The following is an 18,966-nucleotide window of genomic DNA, read 5'->3' on the forward strand; positions in this document are numbered from 1 at the left end:
TGGAAATGCTAAAAATATTGCTCCCCTCCAGCAGTGGAAACTCTTAGCTGCAGACCCAGGCCAGGGCAGGTAGAGAGCTGGGATCAGAATCCACAAAGCTTAGCTACAAGGGGTTGCTTCTCAGGATAGGTAGGAATTGGGGGCCCCATAGTACCAGCTAAGAGCACAGGAGCAAGGAGCCTCACCAAGTGAAGCCCTCTCTCCCCAGTCTCTAGGGCCCTGAGCAGAGCCTGATAAATCACAGGTGGGTCTGGCAGCAGCTGCTCCATGGGCACTAGGAAGCCCTGCAGACGCCATGGGCGCCTCAGCAGGCAGCAAGCAGGGTCTGACACATGTGTTTCCCATTGAATGCTGGAGCCAGCCCAGCCTGACAGCACAGCACTGAAGGCCGGAGTACAGTTTCAAAGCAGCCCAAGAAAGAAGGGGAATGCTGTTCAGGAAATTCTTCAGGCATGGGCAGGGCCTTGGCTGCAGTTCTCAGTTGGAAAATCTGACTGGGGAGGCTTCTGAACGGGCTGGGCCTGCTCACAGCCGCTGCCTCCTTCCCAGCCTCCGGGCACACTGGATTACTGCCGCCCGCCCAGAGGAGTACATGCGAGGTAGGGTGCTGTGGACTGAGTGCTGGCCGCCCCACGCTTCTCTCCCCTTCTCTTGGGTGTTTTCTTTCCCTACTCAGACTCCAGAGTTTTCAACTGTGTAAGTCATAGCCAGGCCACTCAAAACTTCTTGAGGGGCTCTTTCCTTTACCAGCCCCCAAGACCTGATGTCGAGCCAGGCAGAGGCTGCTCTGAAAGTAGCTTGTAGCCCAGAGCTCCGAGAGAGGAGTGTGTGGATGCTCCATAGCCCCCTTGCTCCAGCACTCAGTGATTTATCTGCCAGAACAGTTTACTGGCAGCAAAGATGATTTTAGATGAAGCTGCTGGTGTTCTTTGCTTCACAAGAGTTTTGAGAGGTGTTTGTTTTTGTTTTTGTTTTTGTTTTGTTTTTCTAGAAAACAGTTATCATTTTATAGGGAGAATCAGAAGTTTCTATTTTGGATCACACTATCAGACTATATGCATCTTTTCTCTCTCTCTGTGTGTGTGTGTGTGTGTGTGTGTGTGTGTGTGTGTGTGTGTGTGTGTGTGTGTGTAGTGGAGAGAGAGCAAGATATTTCCTGGTTTTTATTATTAAAAGAGAGTTGAGCTGTCATTAAGGAAACCTCTAATATTTCTCCCTAGAAATACACTGTATCAACAGTTGTAATTCTGTTTTTGTAATGATATTCTGTGTTTCTCAGCTGAAGAAGTAACTGGCAGTTTGTTTCTCAAAAATAGTGTCGTTTTATGAACTCTATATAAAAACAGAGATAACAGACAATAACAGTTTACTCAGCATCATTGTTAAAAGAGTCACAGTGATGTGATTTTTTTGTTTGTTTTGTTTTACTGAAGGGTGCTTTTTAAAAAAAGACAAATTTCAAATAATTGTTTCTCACACATACCAAAACAGCTATAGTGCAGTGTAGAGCTTTACCTCTAGCTAAGCTCTTCCTTAATCTGTGTTTAACAGTTGGATGTTCATAGCCTCTTGTCACAGCTTTAAAGTTTATGGGCTGGGGACATGGCTCAGCATATAAAGTACGTGCCTTGCATGCATGAGGCCCTGGGTTTGATTCCCAGTACAGCTTATGATAGAATGGTATGTTGGTGTGTTTGTCTCTCATAAAATGTAAACAAATAAATATTGGGAAAGGAGGTTATATTTTAGTTCAAAAATAAGCTAGACAGAATGTCTCTTCACCTTTACAATTGCAGTCTGTGATAGCAATGATGGTCCCTGGACTGGTGTGACCAAGAGTTTGACTGGGGAAACAGGTGAATGGTTGGATTCTGGGAGCCTTTCTGAGTTGGGAGCAGTGATAGCTATAACTGTGAAGGAGAATGTCCATACAAGCAGGTGTGTGTTGGCTTCAGTGTTGTATCAGCAGGTGGTCAACAGTACAATTAAAGATGAGTGGGCAGACCAAGGGGTCTTCCTCATCTTTCTCAGCTCCATCCCACAGGCAAGTGTTGTTTCCTACAGGCCAGCAATTTTATTTCAGTGGTGTTTTGCTTTGTTTTGTTTTGTTTTATTATCCTCCCCAGCTCTGTTCTGGGAGGGAGAAGGAACTAGCAAAATGACTGGCAGCAGACTTTCTCTCTTAATGAGGGTTCATTTGCAAGTCTGTTGGGCTGAGATGGGGGACTATGGGAACCACAGGAGAGGGGACCTGGGAGGGTTGGGTGGAGGCCACAGACAATGACCACCCTCTGGTCTTGTCTCAACTGCCTACTGGGTAAGCAAAATGCCATGGCCACTGAAGAAGCACTGGGCACCACAGCCCAGCTAACTGCCAGTGAGCAGAGGAAAAGCTATAATGCTAGCCCCTCTATATTTAGTGCAGCCCAGCCTTGAGCAGAAGGGACATGAAACTGCAGCTCCAAGCTACAGGACTGTGGCCAGCATGGCCTCCAACTTGGAAGGCACTTTATAATTTCGCTCTTTCTGAAAGAAAGGAGGGAAAAGGCAAGATCCCTTGACAGGTGAAAAAAAAAAAATCAAAAGGGGTGGGGTGAAGTAGAGAAGGAATCCATCTGGGGCAGAGGTGCCTCACTGGGACAGATCAGTGTTCCTTCCCTGGGCAGCCAGGCTGGGGGCAGGAGGGAAGCCCCTGGAGCTGAAAGGCAGGCTCTCACCACCCTCTCCCACCCCCCACCCCCAGGCACTTGTTTGCCCCATGTAAAGTGTGGATAGACTATAGCCTCATGAAGCCAGTCACTGTATGCACTTCATAATAGGAAACTGTGTGTCAGTTTGCCCTGCTGAGTCTTCTGGAAGTCTTCAGAGGGATTTCATAAGCTGGGCATTGCCAGTAGGCTCCAGTTTCCTCAGCAGGGAAAGGCAGGTGCCTAAGGCCTTATTTTTAACCCATGTTTTGTTTTGTCCAGAGATGGTTTCACTGGGAGTGTTCATTGACAGGAGCAGGTGTAAATGGGGGCAATTTCAGAGGACCCAGATTTTTCACCACCTCCACCTCCCCATGGAGGCTTCTTTAGTGAGACAAACTTTTGAAAAGTGAAGCAGAATGTTCTGGAGGCTTTATCTTAGTGGTTCAACTCCTTCAACCTCTACCATTTTCATAAACCTTTCACAAAAAGCATGCACCATATTCTTGGTGGGAAAGTTGAATTCTGTCTTCATGAGACCAGTAAGCTCCTGAAGTAATGATGTCACCATCTGGGGGCCATTAGGTCATCGTGTATAGTTCAGAATTCCATGAGCTTGCACTGAGCTGAGGCCCCTTTTAGTGAAGAGGGGAGGGAGACTGTGGCCCCATTGCAAACTGAGTTGTTTTTATGGTGCTGCCATTTATAGCTGTACAATCCAAAATATCCACTTGGATCTTGTTCCTACTTTAACCATGGTGGAACAGTAATAAAGCTAAACAATGTTTACATAAAGTTCAAAGAGACCTGGGTAATGTCAATATTCAGTTGTAAGCCTTGGCTTCTTACAGAGAGAACTTTACTGGAAGTTAGCTAGGCACACTTTGGCCACACTGGAATTGAAATCAGTGCCGAAGAGATTTTATTATTATTACTATTATTATTGTTATGCAAAATGTCTTTCATACCTGAGCCTCTAAATCTAAAGTACCAGTCTGGTAGAAATGAAGAAAGGAAGGGAAGGAGGGAGGGAGGAAAGTAACTAGTCAGACAACCTGGTTGTTAGGAGAATACATCTCAAGGTTAGACATTTCTCAGACTAGTCAGCCTGTCATTTTTTCCATAGGATTTATTTTTCCCCCTTTGATAGAAACCAGTTACTGCCTTGGCTGTGAAGAACTCCCTTGGGGGGGGGCAAGTGGTGGCATACATATTACAGTACACAAGAACCCAGGTTTAGTCCCTGGTCCCCACCTGCAGTGGGAAGCTTCATGAGTGGTAAAACAGGGCTGCAGGTGTTTCTCTGTCTCTTTACTTCTATCTCTTCTTAATTTCTCTCTGTCTCTCTCCAATAATAATTTTTTTTTAAAAAACCACACTGTGAAACTCATGGGCTACATGGGTATATCTGGGCATGTTGCTGGGAGCAGCTTACATACACTTCAGTAGGTGGGATACAGATGTGCATATGCCAGTGCAGGCATGGGGGAAGCCTCCTGGGGGGTGGTGATAGCAGATTGTAGGAAAACCCAGCAGTCATTGTTATCACCAGTTATTTCTTTTACCGAATGTAAAAAAATTAAAATCAGCTCATGAGTAAGAAGGTGGAGCGTTTTCTCACAGAGCACAGATTTCAGTGTAAGGATCTGAGAACACAGGTAGCAGCTGAAGACACTTAACCACTGGAAAAAGAGAGAATCCACTTAATCAGTGCTAACTTGTGGGATGATTGAATTTCCATAGATGGATATGCCTAACCTGTTGTAGGTTTTTTGTTTCTTCATTGAGATAGTAGACATTAATGGAGTTCAGAAATATACTGAAGACAGATGCTTTGCCTTGGGCAGGGGGGATACATCTATTTCAAGGAACATGCACCTTGACAGAAATGCAGTTGTTGCTCAGTAAGTACTTGATGAGTCGATTCATAATTGATAACCCAGGTTGAGAAAATCTAGCTAAAATTGTGATAGGAGATACAGTTTTAATTAGCATTGATGCCACTCTGATCAAATACATACAAATATCTGGAAGCATTTAATAAGAATTGAGAGAGCATAATTTCTAGTCAGACACTTGATTCAAACTCTTGCTTTGCCTTGAACTAGCTGTGTGACTTTGAGTCAATTACTCAACCTATTTCCTTAGTTGTTTGGACTGTGAAACAGGAATCCTAATGGTAACTCCCTTATTAGTGGACACCTGTAAAATAAATAAGCCAAGTATGACATAATAAATAAAAGTAGAGTCCCGCATAGCTTACTTGTCACACAAGTGTGTGTCATCTATGCTGCTTACTTTCTTGGTGTTTGGAAAACAAAGACTTGGCCATAATTCAAAAGACCCAGTGTCTGATGAAAGTGATAGAACACTGGAGTTGCAAGTGAGAGCAGTAAAGCCTGTAATTGTGGAAACTTCCTTGTTTTCACTCCAGCTGACTTCAGCCTTGTCTCCACAACCTTGACTAGGGCAACCCAGCCCTCTCTGAACCGCCTTTTCTGGGAAATTCAGTGATGACTTCAACTTAATGTTGTCTCAGTCTCTGATCTTAAGTGTTTGAGACCTGTCTGTTATTACTGTCCCCAGACTTGGTCCCTGGGTCACAGCAGAGCTGCCTTTGCTGCAATACAGCTGTCATGGTCTGGCTCTGGTCAAAGTCATCTGTGGGGATTTAACAAACAGTGATCTTGCACAGCATAGGGTTCCTGGCAAGATTCTTATTCTTTCAATAAGAAAACTGACTTGAGAAGCTGGGTTGTATCTTACCCAGGAAAGCATACAAGTTAGTATGTGTGAGGACCTGGGTCCAAGCCCCTAGTCCCCACCTGCAGCAGGGAGGGAGGGACATTATAAGCAGTGGAGCAGTGCAACAGGTACCTTTCCATCTCTCCATCTGTCACTCCTATTTAAAAAAGAATGGGATACCTAAAATAATGTGTGCAAACACTGAACCCTAGCAGTAACCCTGATGAGGGGAGGGGGAAGGAAAGAAAGAATGGTAGCTGAGAATACAGAATACAGGCTTGTAAGCCTAGAAAGGGGAGGGGAATAGAGGGGAGTGAGGGGAGAGGTGGGGAAAAGAAGAGAGGAGAGGAGGGGAAGAGAGGGCAGAAGAAGTAAAAGGAAGGAAGGGGAGGAGAGGGATAAGGAAGGGAGAGGAGGGGGAGGGAAGAGTGGGGAGGGGAAGGGAAGGGAGGAGAGGGGAGGGAAAGGGGAGCACTTAACCAGGTGTGCTAGTCAGCCCCGCTTTTCTTTTTCTTTTCTTTCCCTTCCTTCCTCCTTATTCTGTCCTTCCTTCCACATATGTGAAGTATGAGGCTACACTCCTGAGGCCATGTTCTAAAGATGTTTACATTCATTTCAAAGCCAGCTTCCCCCTGAATTCCAGACTCTTTTCCAAGTGCTTTGTGGTACCACCCCCATGGATTCTTATCCACATTTCAAGATAGTTGTGCTAAATAGAGCCTTCTGTGTCTCCTCCAGGCTCCCTTGCCTCCTGCCATCAACCTCCTGCACTCCACTGTCCCCATTGTTCAGCCATCTGCTCCCACAGAAACTTGACCTTCAGCCCACACCTTGAGGCTTAGGCAGCCTCATATCCTGGTACCTCTGTTTTCTAGCAGACTCCTCAAGCAGCACCTCACCACTCTCTTGCACACCTCTGCTTTGACCTGGGCCACTGAAATCTCTCCTGAGTCATTGCAGCAGCCTCAGGACCCTGGGTTTCCATTTGCATACTTCTCTGTTCCATAGAGAACAGGTGGAGGGACCTAAGGAAAAAAACTGATCACCTCCAGCCTGAACCTGATTCTTAGTTACGTTCGTGTTCTGTGGCATACCTGAGTTCCTACTGGCTCCTCAAATGCGGTGTGCTCCCCTCTGTTTGCACACCCAGATTAATATCAGGTGCCCTGTTTCTTCCTTCTTGTTCACACAATCATGGAGTCTCCACCCCAGGGCCTTTGCTCTCGCTGTTTCTGTCTCTCTGACTGATGAACTGCTCAGACAGCCCCATGCTTTACTTCTGTGCTTGTTCATGCTTTTCATTTCTAATCTTCCACAACACAGAGGGTGTCCTAGGAAGGATATGCCATTTTCACTGTACCCCTAGCTTTCCCTTTTTAAATAAAACTTATTCCCAACAATAAGTAGAGGCATGTGTGTGTGTTTGTTTACCACTTCATCTTCTAGAATATTAAGGCCTGAGAGCAGGACTCTTTCTGACCTTTTACTGCCAATGCCTTGTGCCACTATCACATAGTAATACCCATGGGTTATTCAAGTCCTAGGAGGTGTGGAATACCTGATTTTTAACTTAATTCAAGTATTTATTTAAATGGACTCCCAGATTATTTTATATTAAGAGGCATTTGCTTATGGGGCGATTTTACAAGGGAAAAAAAGCATCAACTGTTATATAATAACCAGACATGATGAGTTAATTAAATTTGCCTAAATTTTGCTAAACATTTGCAATCCAAGACTCCAAGATGAATGCTTTACGTGATTGGTTGGATGAAAATAACCCTGGAAAGCAGACATATTAAATTCAGAGACCTCAAAATTATCACAACTAATGAATAATTATTTATGTGCCAAGATAATCTGAAATGACCCAGATTCAACAACAAATTCTAGAAGCATCTGTGCCCGTGAAGGAGCTTCTGCCACCCTTTGTTAATGGGGTAGAATTAGACAGTGATGAATTCATGGTGACTTTGAAATTGACTAGACTTATTAACAGTATCAGCTCCCACAAATGTAAGCTCACTTGATAAGTTTTTGTTTGTCTGGATTCTGTGTTAGCTGATAAAGTCAGTAGCCGGACATGTTAATTCTTTGCTCCTTACCATCCCTTGTAAGGCATGGTATGAGTGGGCCTTGGCCTCTTTCTCTGAACACATTCCTTACCCTCATTCAGCACCCATGCTCTGAGTTATGTAAGAGCTCACGGCTTGCTGTGCCCTCTGTTAAAAAAAAAAAAAAAAAAAACCCTCCCCCATGGAGTGTCCTTACCATCCCTTCACCAGAACAGTGCTCTGTGATTAGACTGGGTCACCTTTATTCTCTATCATGAACATTCTGTTTTGTTCCTTGTTGGTATGCTTCTAGTTCTGCTTCTGGGATCCCTTCTGTTACATTGCTTGACCTTGTGGTCTATTTACATGGTCATTCTATTACATTGATTTGGTCTCACTCCCCCTGCCTCCGGGAGATTTTGGTTTAGTCCTTGCCTTTTCGCGCTTCTTCCTTCTCCCCACCCTCTATCCAACATACTTCCTTGGTTCCTGACTCTTCCTCTGGAGGAGAGAGAAGCAAGACAGAATTGGGTTGTGATTAGATTAGATTAGTTTTTTTTGAACTGTTTGCTCATGAATAAAGAAATACTGTTTCTCCACTCAGCCATATGTCCCTGGTCGTCTGTCTCCTGCCGCGAAGCTAGCCTGGCATACTGGTGCCCTGAACTTTGACTGACAGTTCCTAGCACTGGAACTTTAGCCCTTATGGGAGGCTTCATTTGCGTATTTGTTTATTTTCCTCACCTTTCTTGAGGAGAGCAGAAATGCAGTGCTATTCATCTCCTTGGAGGCCTGTATATCTGCAGGACCTTCTGTGGTCCTTAGCACGTGGTAGGTTCTCAAAAACATTTCTTATTACTGTTGCATGAGGTTGGGGATTTCCTTGAGAATAATTCTGAACTTTGCCAATTTTCTACCTCCAGGCATATAAGCCATAAGTGCCCCCAATATCCTCCTCATGGAAAAGGATCCTGTGCAGCTTTCTGGGTTCAAGAGGCTTGCAAATATTAGCCAGATACCTGCAGGTGCCTCCTTATTCTCAGCTCCCCTAGAATTTTGCAGCCCCCCAAAAAACATATGAAGACATTGATGCATCTTTAGAAAGTATATTGACTTGGTTCAATCCTTCAGGCAATATGTCTTTACACAGCAAGTAGGTAATGCAGATGTTGTAGCTGTTTACAGGTAGCTCTTTTGTTTATTTTGGGCTTTATTTATTTATCTATTTTCGTGGAGGAGAAGAACATTTGTTTCTCCAAAAGAAAATCCTTGCTGAAACAGAATACTAGAAGAAGGAGAGAGAGAGAGAGAGAGAGAGAGAGAGAGAGAGAGAGAGAGACTCCTGGCAAGATGGGGTTGGGATGTGACTCACAAACTGTGCCAGCTAGGGCTTTCTGCCCTAAGAAGTCCCATCTATCTACCAATGGATGAAGCACAGGAAGAAGACATCATCAGATTATTTATAGCTTTTTGCTGCCAAACAGACATGGTAAAGAAAGCCGGCATGGTATGAAACCTATGACCTCTTGGCCATGCACAGGCCATTTTCTCTGTATATACGGCTCAGGCCTGTCAATGAAGTAGGTGTGTCACTTGGACCTAGAAGGCAGCTTCCTGAATCAGAGGCACAGGAGGCCCAGGACCCAGGGACTACCCAGACTGGTCTTGCCGAGCTAGCTTTGTGGGTGGGAGAGAGAGATGACCAGGGACTCATGGCTGAGTGGTACACAGTTCAGTCTTTATTCATGTGGAATGCAGCACCATCTAAGCTATCTCTAATCACAATCCTCTCCTTATATATCCTGAGGCGGAAGTGTGAGATCTGAAGAGGATGTAGGTAGGATATGGGGTGGGGAGAAGGAAAAAGCATGCAAAACAGTGAGGATTAAACCAATGCCCTGGAGGCAGGGTAGTGCTTAGTTAACAGTGGTTACGTAAATAGAATACAGTGTTAAGCAGGGGGGATTAAACCAATGAAACAGAAGGGGTCTTAGAAGCAGAATTTAGAAGCAGACCAAAGGTCTGACTCAAGATCAGTGGATCTTTGTGACAGTTTCCCAGTCATCATGGGGTTTATACATATTTCTGCTCTGGCCTCAGCAAGGCTGGGTGTCAGAAAGTCATGGAAGTGCCCATGGAGGTGGCCCTGTAGGAAGTGAAATAGGGCTACAAGTGAGCCCCAGGCATTAAGGTGGACCTTATCTTTGAAACTCATGCATTCACTGAGCACCAGGCTTTGATTCTGTGATGTTTTCCCCCCTTTTGTTGCCCTTGTTTATCGTTGTAGTTATTGTAGTTGTTGTTGGATAGGAAAAAGAAATCGAGAGAGGAGAGGAAGACAGAAAGGGGAAGAGAAAGTCAGACACCTGCAGACCTGCTTCACTGCCTGTGAAATGAACCCCCTGTGTGACACTGAGGTTATTTAGAGCCCTCCAAACTATGCTTTGGTGGTGTACTTTCTTGGAAATTCCTCATTTCTCTGGCAGGTGTTTCACTAGCCAGAGGTAATAGGTGACTAAAGATGGCCTTGACTATCTGTAATCTTCCCCTTATCGCCCCCCCCCCATTTAAGGAGAAAGCAGCAGAAGATGTCATTATATTTATTCTCTGGGAAATAGAACCCTACTGCATTTAGCATGCAAAAAATAGATCATCTGTGAGTCAACTAGATTTGTTTCTAAGCAGGTGAAGACAGAAATAGCCACATGCAGGAACAGAGTAATGCTTTGGCTCTGAGCCTATTTAACACCATATAATCACATCTGCCTTTGAAAAGGCAAGCACATCGTGTAAGTTTTCATTCATTTGCTTCTATCCTTTATCACTATTTTTCTTGGATGATATGTACTGCTTCTTAGTATTGGCTTGATTTTTATTTATTCATTAAGCAGCACCATGCATTTAAAGTATGTGTGTGTCATGTATAATTACATACAGCTCAAAGATTTTTTTTAAAAAAAATTGTTATCTTTATTGATTGGATAGAGATAGCCAGAAATCAAAAGGGTAGGGGGAAAATAGAGAGAAAAACAAGAGAAACACTTGCACCCCCACTTCACCACTCATAAGGTTTTCTCCCTGCAGGTGGGGACCAGAGCTAAAACTTGGCTCCTTGTAGATTGTAACATGTGTGCTCCACCAGGTGTAACACCACCAGGCCCCTCAAAGATTTTTAAAGGCTGAGGAGATAGCATAATGTTAGACAAAAAGATTCTCATTCTTGAGGCACCAAAGGCCCCAGGTTCAATCCCCAGCTCCACTATAAGCTAGAGCTGAATAATGTTCTGATTAAATATATATATATACTAACCTGACGCTGTTGACTGGCTATGGAAGAAGGGCAAACGCTAGAAGAAGAATACTGAGATCATGGGTGGAGAACCTTTTTTGTTTTTCTGCCAAGGGTCATTTCACCACTTGCAGTATCTTCTGCAGGCCATAGAAAATTATCCACTTAAAAATTAGCACTTGCTGAACTTAAAGTCCCTGTACTAGGCCAAACGTTTTATTCCCTGGCCACATGCAGCCTGTGGATTGAGTTATCCCCACCCCTGATTGAGATTGTGAGGAAAGAGTTTGCCTGGAGAGACACCTGCTTTGCATGTATGTAATCCAGCTTCACGCTCCTATGACACTGGGGAAAGCTTTGGTGCTGTGGTCTTTCTCCTTCTTTCTGTCTCCTTCTTTCTATTGAAAGAGTCATTCCAGAGTAGAGAAGCCCTGGCATCAACTATAAGCAACCACACAAATAAATAGATAAATATATATAAATAAAATTTTATATCGGTTTAGAATATACTCAGGTCCACTAAATATAACATAAAACATGTTGAATTCAGTAAAGAAACCCCCAAAGACTGATAGAAAGTAATATGTCTTGTGTACTTGGACTCAGGGAATTCTTTCTTCAATTCACTCCCCCTACAGGCACCAGAGGTCTGAGTAAGCCTTTTGGGGTATGCTAGACTATATGAGGTATACTGTGCTGAGTCATTCAACTTCAAGAGGGTTTTCCTTCATGGATGGTATATAGAGAAGAAAGCAATAAGTATTTCGAGACAGCAGATATTTGTTATCTACCTTTTGTGGTCTAGGGTTGTTATCCTGTGAAGAGTAGGATTAACACTCTTATGTCTCAAATTCTACAATACATTTTCACTCCAGGTCATGAAAGTCCAGTGTTCTCCCAGTTGAGCCAATTCTCCAGCCACTTGCTGATTTTCCTTTATTTTTTTTTGTTAAGTTTCAGCTTAAATGGTACATCATCTGATAGCCTCTATAATATGCCTTCTGCCCTGTGATGCTAAATACCATTAGATGCATTTCAAAGAATACACAGGACACATTTATTTTGTTGATTTCTCCACCTGCTAGTCACTGATGTCTTCACCCATGTGGGCTTTGGAAATTCAGGATACTTCTAGTTACTTATGCTGTCTTGAAGCCAGACACTGTATCTGACCAATGCTTAGTAATTATCACATGAGTGAGTGGCTAGATGAAAGGCTTTGAGGGAAATACATTTTGAACTGGAACCTGGAGTTATGGTAGCAAGCTGAGATTCATCCAAGTAGAAACACAAAATGAAAGTTTGACAGTGAACATTGTCTCTGAGATGAGAGAGAACACTAGCTCCTAATGTGATGTTGAAAAAAGAGGAGCCTTTGGAAAGACAATAGTCAAAGAAACTCGACCTAAAATGTCATGCCTTGCCAAAGAGCAGTGCAACGTCCAAGTGAGAAGAGGATGCCGGCAGTGACCAGAGGAAAATGATCTTCAAGAAAAGCCCATTGAACTGTATAAGGAACAGCATTAGTGGGTCATAAATGGGCCATTCTTGGGCCAGGGGGTGGCATACCTGGTTAAGCACAAACATTATAGTGCATAAAGATCTAGATTCAAGCTTCTGGTCTGCACCTGCAGGGGGAAAGCTTCACAAGTGGTGAAGTAGTGCTGCAGGTGTCTGTCTCTCTCTCTTTCCCCTCCTCTCAATTTCTCTTTGTCTCTGTCCAATAATAAATAAATAATATTTTTAAATTATAAAACCAAAAATAAATAAATGGGCCATTTCTGTAGGGGAATAAGAACTAGAGATTCCCAGGGCATAAATGAGAGCAAAATTAGGAAACATGTAGAGAGGACAATGAAAATGTGCTGAGGTTTGTTTGTTTGTTTTTAGTGGAAAAAATTTTTTCAAGTATGCATGCATTTAAAAACCAAGATATCAAAAACGGAAGACCATGATATTCACTGTACTGTTGAAACAAGGTAATGGGAATGAAACTCTGGGGTAGGAATGCAGCAACAGTGAGAAGGATTGCAAATCATATTGGGAGTACTACAGGGAGGCAAGACTTGGTCCAGGTGTGTATGTCTCTACATAGGGTCTATATTCATGCTTTAAAAGAATGGTCCCTTGGTCACTAGTACCAGAATTGGTTTGCTGGTTACTATAAAGAGACCCCTCGTATTCAGCACAGATATAGTAAATTAGAATAGTTTCAAAGTAGGTCTGTAAACCTGCATTAAGGCACTTTTCCACAGTGGCTTATCTAAAATCACTCCCCATGGAACATATATAAGTGTGCCCTCCACTAGCAGTAGCATTGTGGGGTGTCACACTCTGAGCTGTTGCCATTGTGCTCAGGCTTCTTCCTTAAGGGAGGCACCAGGGAAAGATCTGAATGTGGGGATATCTACAGTTTAAACAATTTATAAACTGCTTCAAGGTAGGAAAACTTTAAAATATTAGCAGTACAAACTCAAGGTCAAAACATGAGTATGTACTTAAAATGAGAACAGAAATTAAATTATTTCATTTATTTTTATTTTCTAAATTTTATATGTGCAATACTGTAAGATTACAGAGGTATAGTTTCACACTAAAATTACCACCAGTATTCTGTGCCCCACCTGTAACAACACAGTTTTCAGAAAGTTTTAGATAATAGTATGCAGTTGTTACTGTTTTGCAAGTTCATGTGTTTCAAGTCTGTATATTCTACATTCACTTCCATCCTTCACTAAGCATAATTATCTCAAGTTCTATTCATTTTCTCCCAAAGGACACACTATCATCTTTTTAATTGCCATGTAGTATTCCATAAAACATTCGTTTTTAAAAGATGATACCTCTTAAAACCCAGGATAGAGACTGAGAATCATTAGCTGTATAATACACTTTTTCCACTTTGTGGTTCCATCTTGCTTTCTGTATAAACAGTACAAAGATAAATGCAATTTAAATAGAAATTTAGTTAAGAATGGTTGTGATGGGCAAGGCAACCAGATCAACAAAGTCTAGAAACTTGGAGTGTAAGGCCTGCAAACACAGGACTTCTGGTTTGTTCAGTTTTCTTTAACTCCCATAAAATAGAAAACCCATGTACAGCAGGTGGGTGGTGGCACACCTGGTTAATCACATATAGTATCATGCACAAGAACCTGGGTTCAAATCCCGGATCCCTACCAGCAGCAGGGATGCTTCATGAGTGGGTATCAGATCTGTAGGTGTCTAACTTTTTCTCTCCCTCTTTACCTCCCCCTACCTTCTCAATTTCTCTCTGTCCTATCAAATAACAAAGAAATAAAAAGGCCACCAGGAGTGATAAATTTGTAGTGCCAGAACCTAGCCCCAAGTGATAACCCTGGCAGAAAAAAGAAGAAGAAGAAGAAGAAAAAAAAAAAAAGAAAAAAACCCATGTAGGACATTTGTATGACATATACATTGAATTCTTGACAGGTGAGAGCTTCACTTTTGACTAGGTATCAGTGAGAATTGAATCCTTCTCTTGAACTTTTACATTTTTGATTATCAGGGGGGAAAAAAGTACCTCCTAGATTTTGACTTCTTTTCCCATATTTTTTGGCATGTTGACATTATATCATGTTCTTATGTACTCAATTTTATATCCATATAACTACACAGAGATAGATGGATTGATATGCATTGCTATATGTGTTTATTACAGTGATGTAACTCTTACTTAGTTGAACCTGCAAAATGCTTGTATGTAATATTACTCTGCAATTAAATAAACAGTATTTTGTCCTTTAGGGTAAAATGTATGGAACTGAAGGCTATTATGCTTAGTGGAATAAATAAACGGTGAAAGATAACTACTGGATGTAGAATATAGAGAACTGATGCTCATAAACTTGCAAAAAAAGAACTGTTCTAAGACTTGTGAGAACCGGGGTGGTTATCTTTGGGAGGTGGGAAGCTGGGGCACAGAACTATGGTGGTGGATGCAGTGTCGTGTGGAACTATACATTGTAATCTTACAATATTTTAACCAACTATACTCACAAAAGTATATAAAAGGCATATAAATCTTCTAAAACTTTCCATTAGGAAAATACATTAAGAGCTAGGTGCATCTAGACACTTTTTTTTTTTCCTCCAGGGTTATTGCTGGGGCTTGAACTCACTGTACCTAGAGACTATTTTTTTCCTTTTGTTGCCCTTCTTATTTATTGTTGTTATTATTACTGTTGTTGTTACTGTCATTGTTGGATAGGACAGAGAGAAATGGAGGAGGGGATGACAGAGGAGGGAAAGATAGACACCTGCAGACCTGCTTCCCAGCCTATGAAGCAACTCCCTGGCAGGTGGGGAACAGGGGGCTCAAACCAAGACCCTTTTGTCTGTCCTTGTGCTTTGTACCTTGTACACTTATCCCACTGCACTACCCCTGCCCCCCCCTCCCCCGATGCTTTATTTAGCACATTTTTTCTACAGTGTATAGTGCTGTCACTGCTTTATAGGTCCCATACAGGATCATGGGAGGAGTCTGTACACTGGATGCCCAGAAACTTTAGCTTCATTTCCTGGACAGAGTAGTTCTTCTGTGAAGGGTGAACAAAAAGTTGAGATTGTGTTTCCTCTATGATTTTATCATTTTAATGTACTTCAGTTTTCAGATGAAAATTTTTGTTGTTGTTCTTTTATTGGGGGCATTAATTGTTTAAAGTTGACAGTAAAAAACAGTAGTTGGTACATTTGTAACATTTTTCAGTTTTCCACATAACACTAAGCCCCCACCCCCCATCTAGGTCCTCCTCCACTATCATTCAGGTGAAACATTTTAACATACTCAGCCTATCTCAACTTCTCTCTTTGGGAAGGATTATTGGCAACAGGTGCTTCCATTACCTTCTGTTTGGCTGAGAAGGTCTCCTAGCAAAGTCACTCTGAAGATTTATCACTCCTTATGGATTTGGAAACCCTTTACTTTGTTCAGTCAGTGACTATGTCATCTGTCTGAATACACCCTAAACTCTTTTGAGTAATTAAAACTTCTTTGATCTTCAGTAGTACCTAAACAAGTCTCTGTGTGTGTGTGTGTGTGTGTGTGTGTGTGTGTGTGTTTGTGTGTGTGTGTGTGTTTCTGTCTGTCTGTCTTGTGTGTCCATGAGGACTTAAGTTTTGAAATAAAAGGATAATTACAATTGTCATGTTTGCCACTAAATGGCAATACAGAGGAATTATAATAGAGATTATTTGTCCCTCAAATAAATTTAATGAATAGGCTTATTATTCCATCTAGTTGAACTGTGGAGGTCAATTTATTTCTGGGCCAAATCCTGCACAGGCCTTTCGAGTGCCTCTCTCAGAAAAGTGTTGGAAAGTGAGGAGTCATTTGGAGGCCAGCTTCCTCTAGGACACACGCAGATGCGGTATCACAGACTCACCCTGCACAGATGAAGTGGCTGAAGCCACTTTCACCTGGAGGGAGCAGATTCTTAAAGCTGTCAGGAGGGTGGAAACTGTAGGCAGCAGCCAGCCACCTCTCTCCATCTTTCTCCGTTCTGTTTCCTTACCTACCCCCCATCAGCTGTTTAACGTGTGTGCTTCTCTCTCACTTCATTGCTTTCAGATGCCTCAGGAACAGTACATGCAGCACAGGAGCACCATGCCTGGCTCTGAGGGGCCCCAGGTCTACAAGGTGGGGATTTACGGCTGGCGGAAGCGGTGCCTGTACTTCTTTGTGCTGCTCCTAATGATCCTAATCCTGGTGAATTTAGCCATGACCATCTGGATTCTCAAAGTCATGAACTTCACGATTGTAAGTGAAACCACACAGGCTTCTTTGTCTGTCCTTGGGGAAAAGGGGAGCATGGGGCCAAAGATCAGGTGGCAAAGCCATGGTGAGTAAGATTTGAAATCTCCTGCAACTTGGTATTTGGGCTAAATAAATAAATAAAACATAGCATTGAGAATATATAGAAAGTGCTGGCCTTCCAGCTCCTCTCAGTTCTCCAGTTGTTTCTCCAGTTTATAAGTAATTCTTTCCACCTTTGTGATCTCTTAGTTGCTTGTCCACTCGTTTGATAACTGTGATTTTTATGATTTGGAGTTTATAAGCACTTTTTGTTAGCCATGTGGGAAGAAATATAAGACATGTAGCCACAGAGGTGACTTAGCAGGTACAGCATAGGGCTTGTATGCATGAAGCCCTGAGGTCAGCACTACATATGCCAGAATGGTTCTCTCTTTGCTTTCTTTTTCACTCATAAAAATAAGTAAGTAAATATTTTCCAAAATAGAAAGAGGATAAATTAAAACCATTGAATGTCTCCCCACTTTTAGTACTGATTCTGAAAGGCTTGTGAGTTGAGAGGGTTGAAATGTCTGAATAGGGCTGGAAAGATATCTCATGCAGCAGAAAGCCTGCCTTGCTATACGCACGGCCCGGGTTCAAGCCGCAGCACCACATGGGAGGTGCTATGGCACCAGAGGTAGTGGTGGTGCTTTAGGATCTTCCTTTCCCTGTCTCTTGGGATAAATAAAAAAGTGACCCACAGTAGTGAAATTTCTCAAGAGAGACCCCACATCTGCCCAAAAAGAAAAAAAAAAAATCTGAGTGAAACCAGGCTTTGGGATTGATTATCTAAGGGCTGTCTCTGTATACCTGGTAGAAGACTGCTGTGGTTAGTCAGGTCTCTTTATTTTGGAGGTAATTGTTGGTCTTTACCACTCCTTGGGTAGAGTGGTGACAAAAGTATGCTGCCTTTATGTCTTGTTATCCAAGGATTTGAATTTGTGCCTCTTCGAAGAAATGTTTGCTATTGATGCTTAGCTGTGCTCTGCAAAGTGAGTGTGCACCTGGTCAGATTCATGTGAACAAAACTAGGGGCAGAATTACTTCTGGAATCACTCTAGGTCTTTTCCTAGAGACTGTGGTCTACACTAGCCGTCTGAGTAATTTAACCTATTGTTGAAGTCACAGCAGGCAGGAATATCTTACCCCTCTCTGGTGCTGATGTCTGAATTTGTAGTTGAATCTCATAGGATAAAGAAATGTGACCATAACCGACTAACTGTAAACTCTTTACATGAAAATCACAAACATCCTAGTGGGTAGTTGCCTTTTTATGCTGAACTCATTCAGTTCCTTTTCATGGCCTTGCCTCAGCTGTTTGTTCTACTTAAGCTGCTTTACTCTGTTCTTCCCTGGTCCCCTCTGCAACCCAAACTCCTGCCAGCAATGTCTCAGCTGTCACATTTATCACTCCGGACAGTTCATGTGTGTGTTTTCCGGGCAGACTGAACACAGATATAGGAGATATCTCTGTGTTTTCTCTGTGCACCTTACTTTGTCACTTTAGGGAGAGGTTCCTGGTCCTGACTTGATCGTGATGCTAAAACTGAGGGAGAGATGTTGCTTCAGGTATCAGAATGGCTTACCTTTTCATACTGACATTCCAGAAAACTCACTACCCATTGTCTGAATTGTATATACTTCTCCCTTAAAGGTGTATAGGTTCTTTCTTTATTTTTTCTTGTTTTAATTTTATTACTGACTTAATAACAGTTTACAAAATTATAAGATTATAGGAGTGCTGTTCCATCCACATAGTACCCACCATCACCGTTCTGAGCCACCCTTTACCACCACCCTTCAAACCATAACCACCATAGTTCTCATAAAATCTTAGAAACAATTTGCCTCCTTTTTTTCTTTTTCTTCTGCAATTTCATATGTCTCAAAAAATTCAGAAAGCTTCTGTGCATTGTAGTTCTAAGTTTGGAAGGTGGCTTAGGCTAGTTATATAAGATTGTAGGGGTCTGAAGTACTGTCTTGTAGAAAATTCAAGCAAACTTCTGTTTCTGAATCAGACAGTGAATACTTTCAAATTTGTACTAAATTTTTCTAGATACAAGCAGAGTCCAACTAAAATCTTCTATTTTAGGCAGTAAAGCAAAGGAGAGAAGTGATGTTTTTTTTTAGGCTGGAAGCTTGCTCAAGTGCAAAAAAATGGGAAAAGTTCCTCAGACATCAGAGTTGTAAAGGTTGTCCTAGATCCCCTTGATCTTAACCTAAATGACCAGAATTGCCATCTGTTGATGTACATGTTTTATGATGTTCACATTTTGTATCTCTCAAGCCTATAAAGTTGAAATACTCTGTATTGTCATATTAAGAAGGGGAGCACTAAAGCAAGGCCAGCAGAATGGAGGATAACTTTTCAAACAA

The 18,966-nt window shown here is 42.3% G+C and overlaps 1 protein-coding gene across 3 annotated transcripts in view; it reads left to right on the plus strand.

The window, feature by feature from the left end:
- The first annotated feature begins 381 nt into the window (after positions 1-381).
- SGCD (sarcoglycan delta) overlaps positions 382-18,966 on the plus strand; it is a 423,227-nt gene continuing 404,642 nt past the window's right edge. Inside the window, exons 1-2 of one of the 3 annotated variants that reach the window (XM_060198044.1) lie at positions 382-599; positions 16,366-16,554. In XM_060198044.1, coding sequence (XP_060054027.1) covers positions 16,366-16,554 — 189 coding nt within the window. In that variant the 5' untranslated portion in view covers positions 382-599. Of the gene's footprint in view, positions 600-10,171; positions 10,276-16,365; positions 16,555-18,966 lie in introns of those variants that run through there. The other 2 variants (XM_007528637.3, XM_060198045.1) reach the window with 2 other exon arrangements.

The sequence above is a fragment of the Erinaceus europaeus genome, chromosome 9 (genome assembly GCF_950295315.1).
Source record: "Erinaceus europaeus chromosome 9, mEriEur2.1, whole genome shotgun sequence".
NCBI classification, from domain to species: Eukaryota; Metazoa; Chordata; class Mammalia; order Eulipotyphla; family Erinaceidae; genus Erinaceus; species Erinaceus europaeus.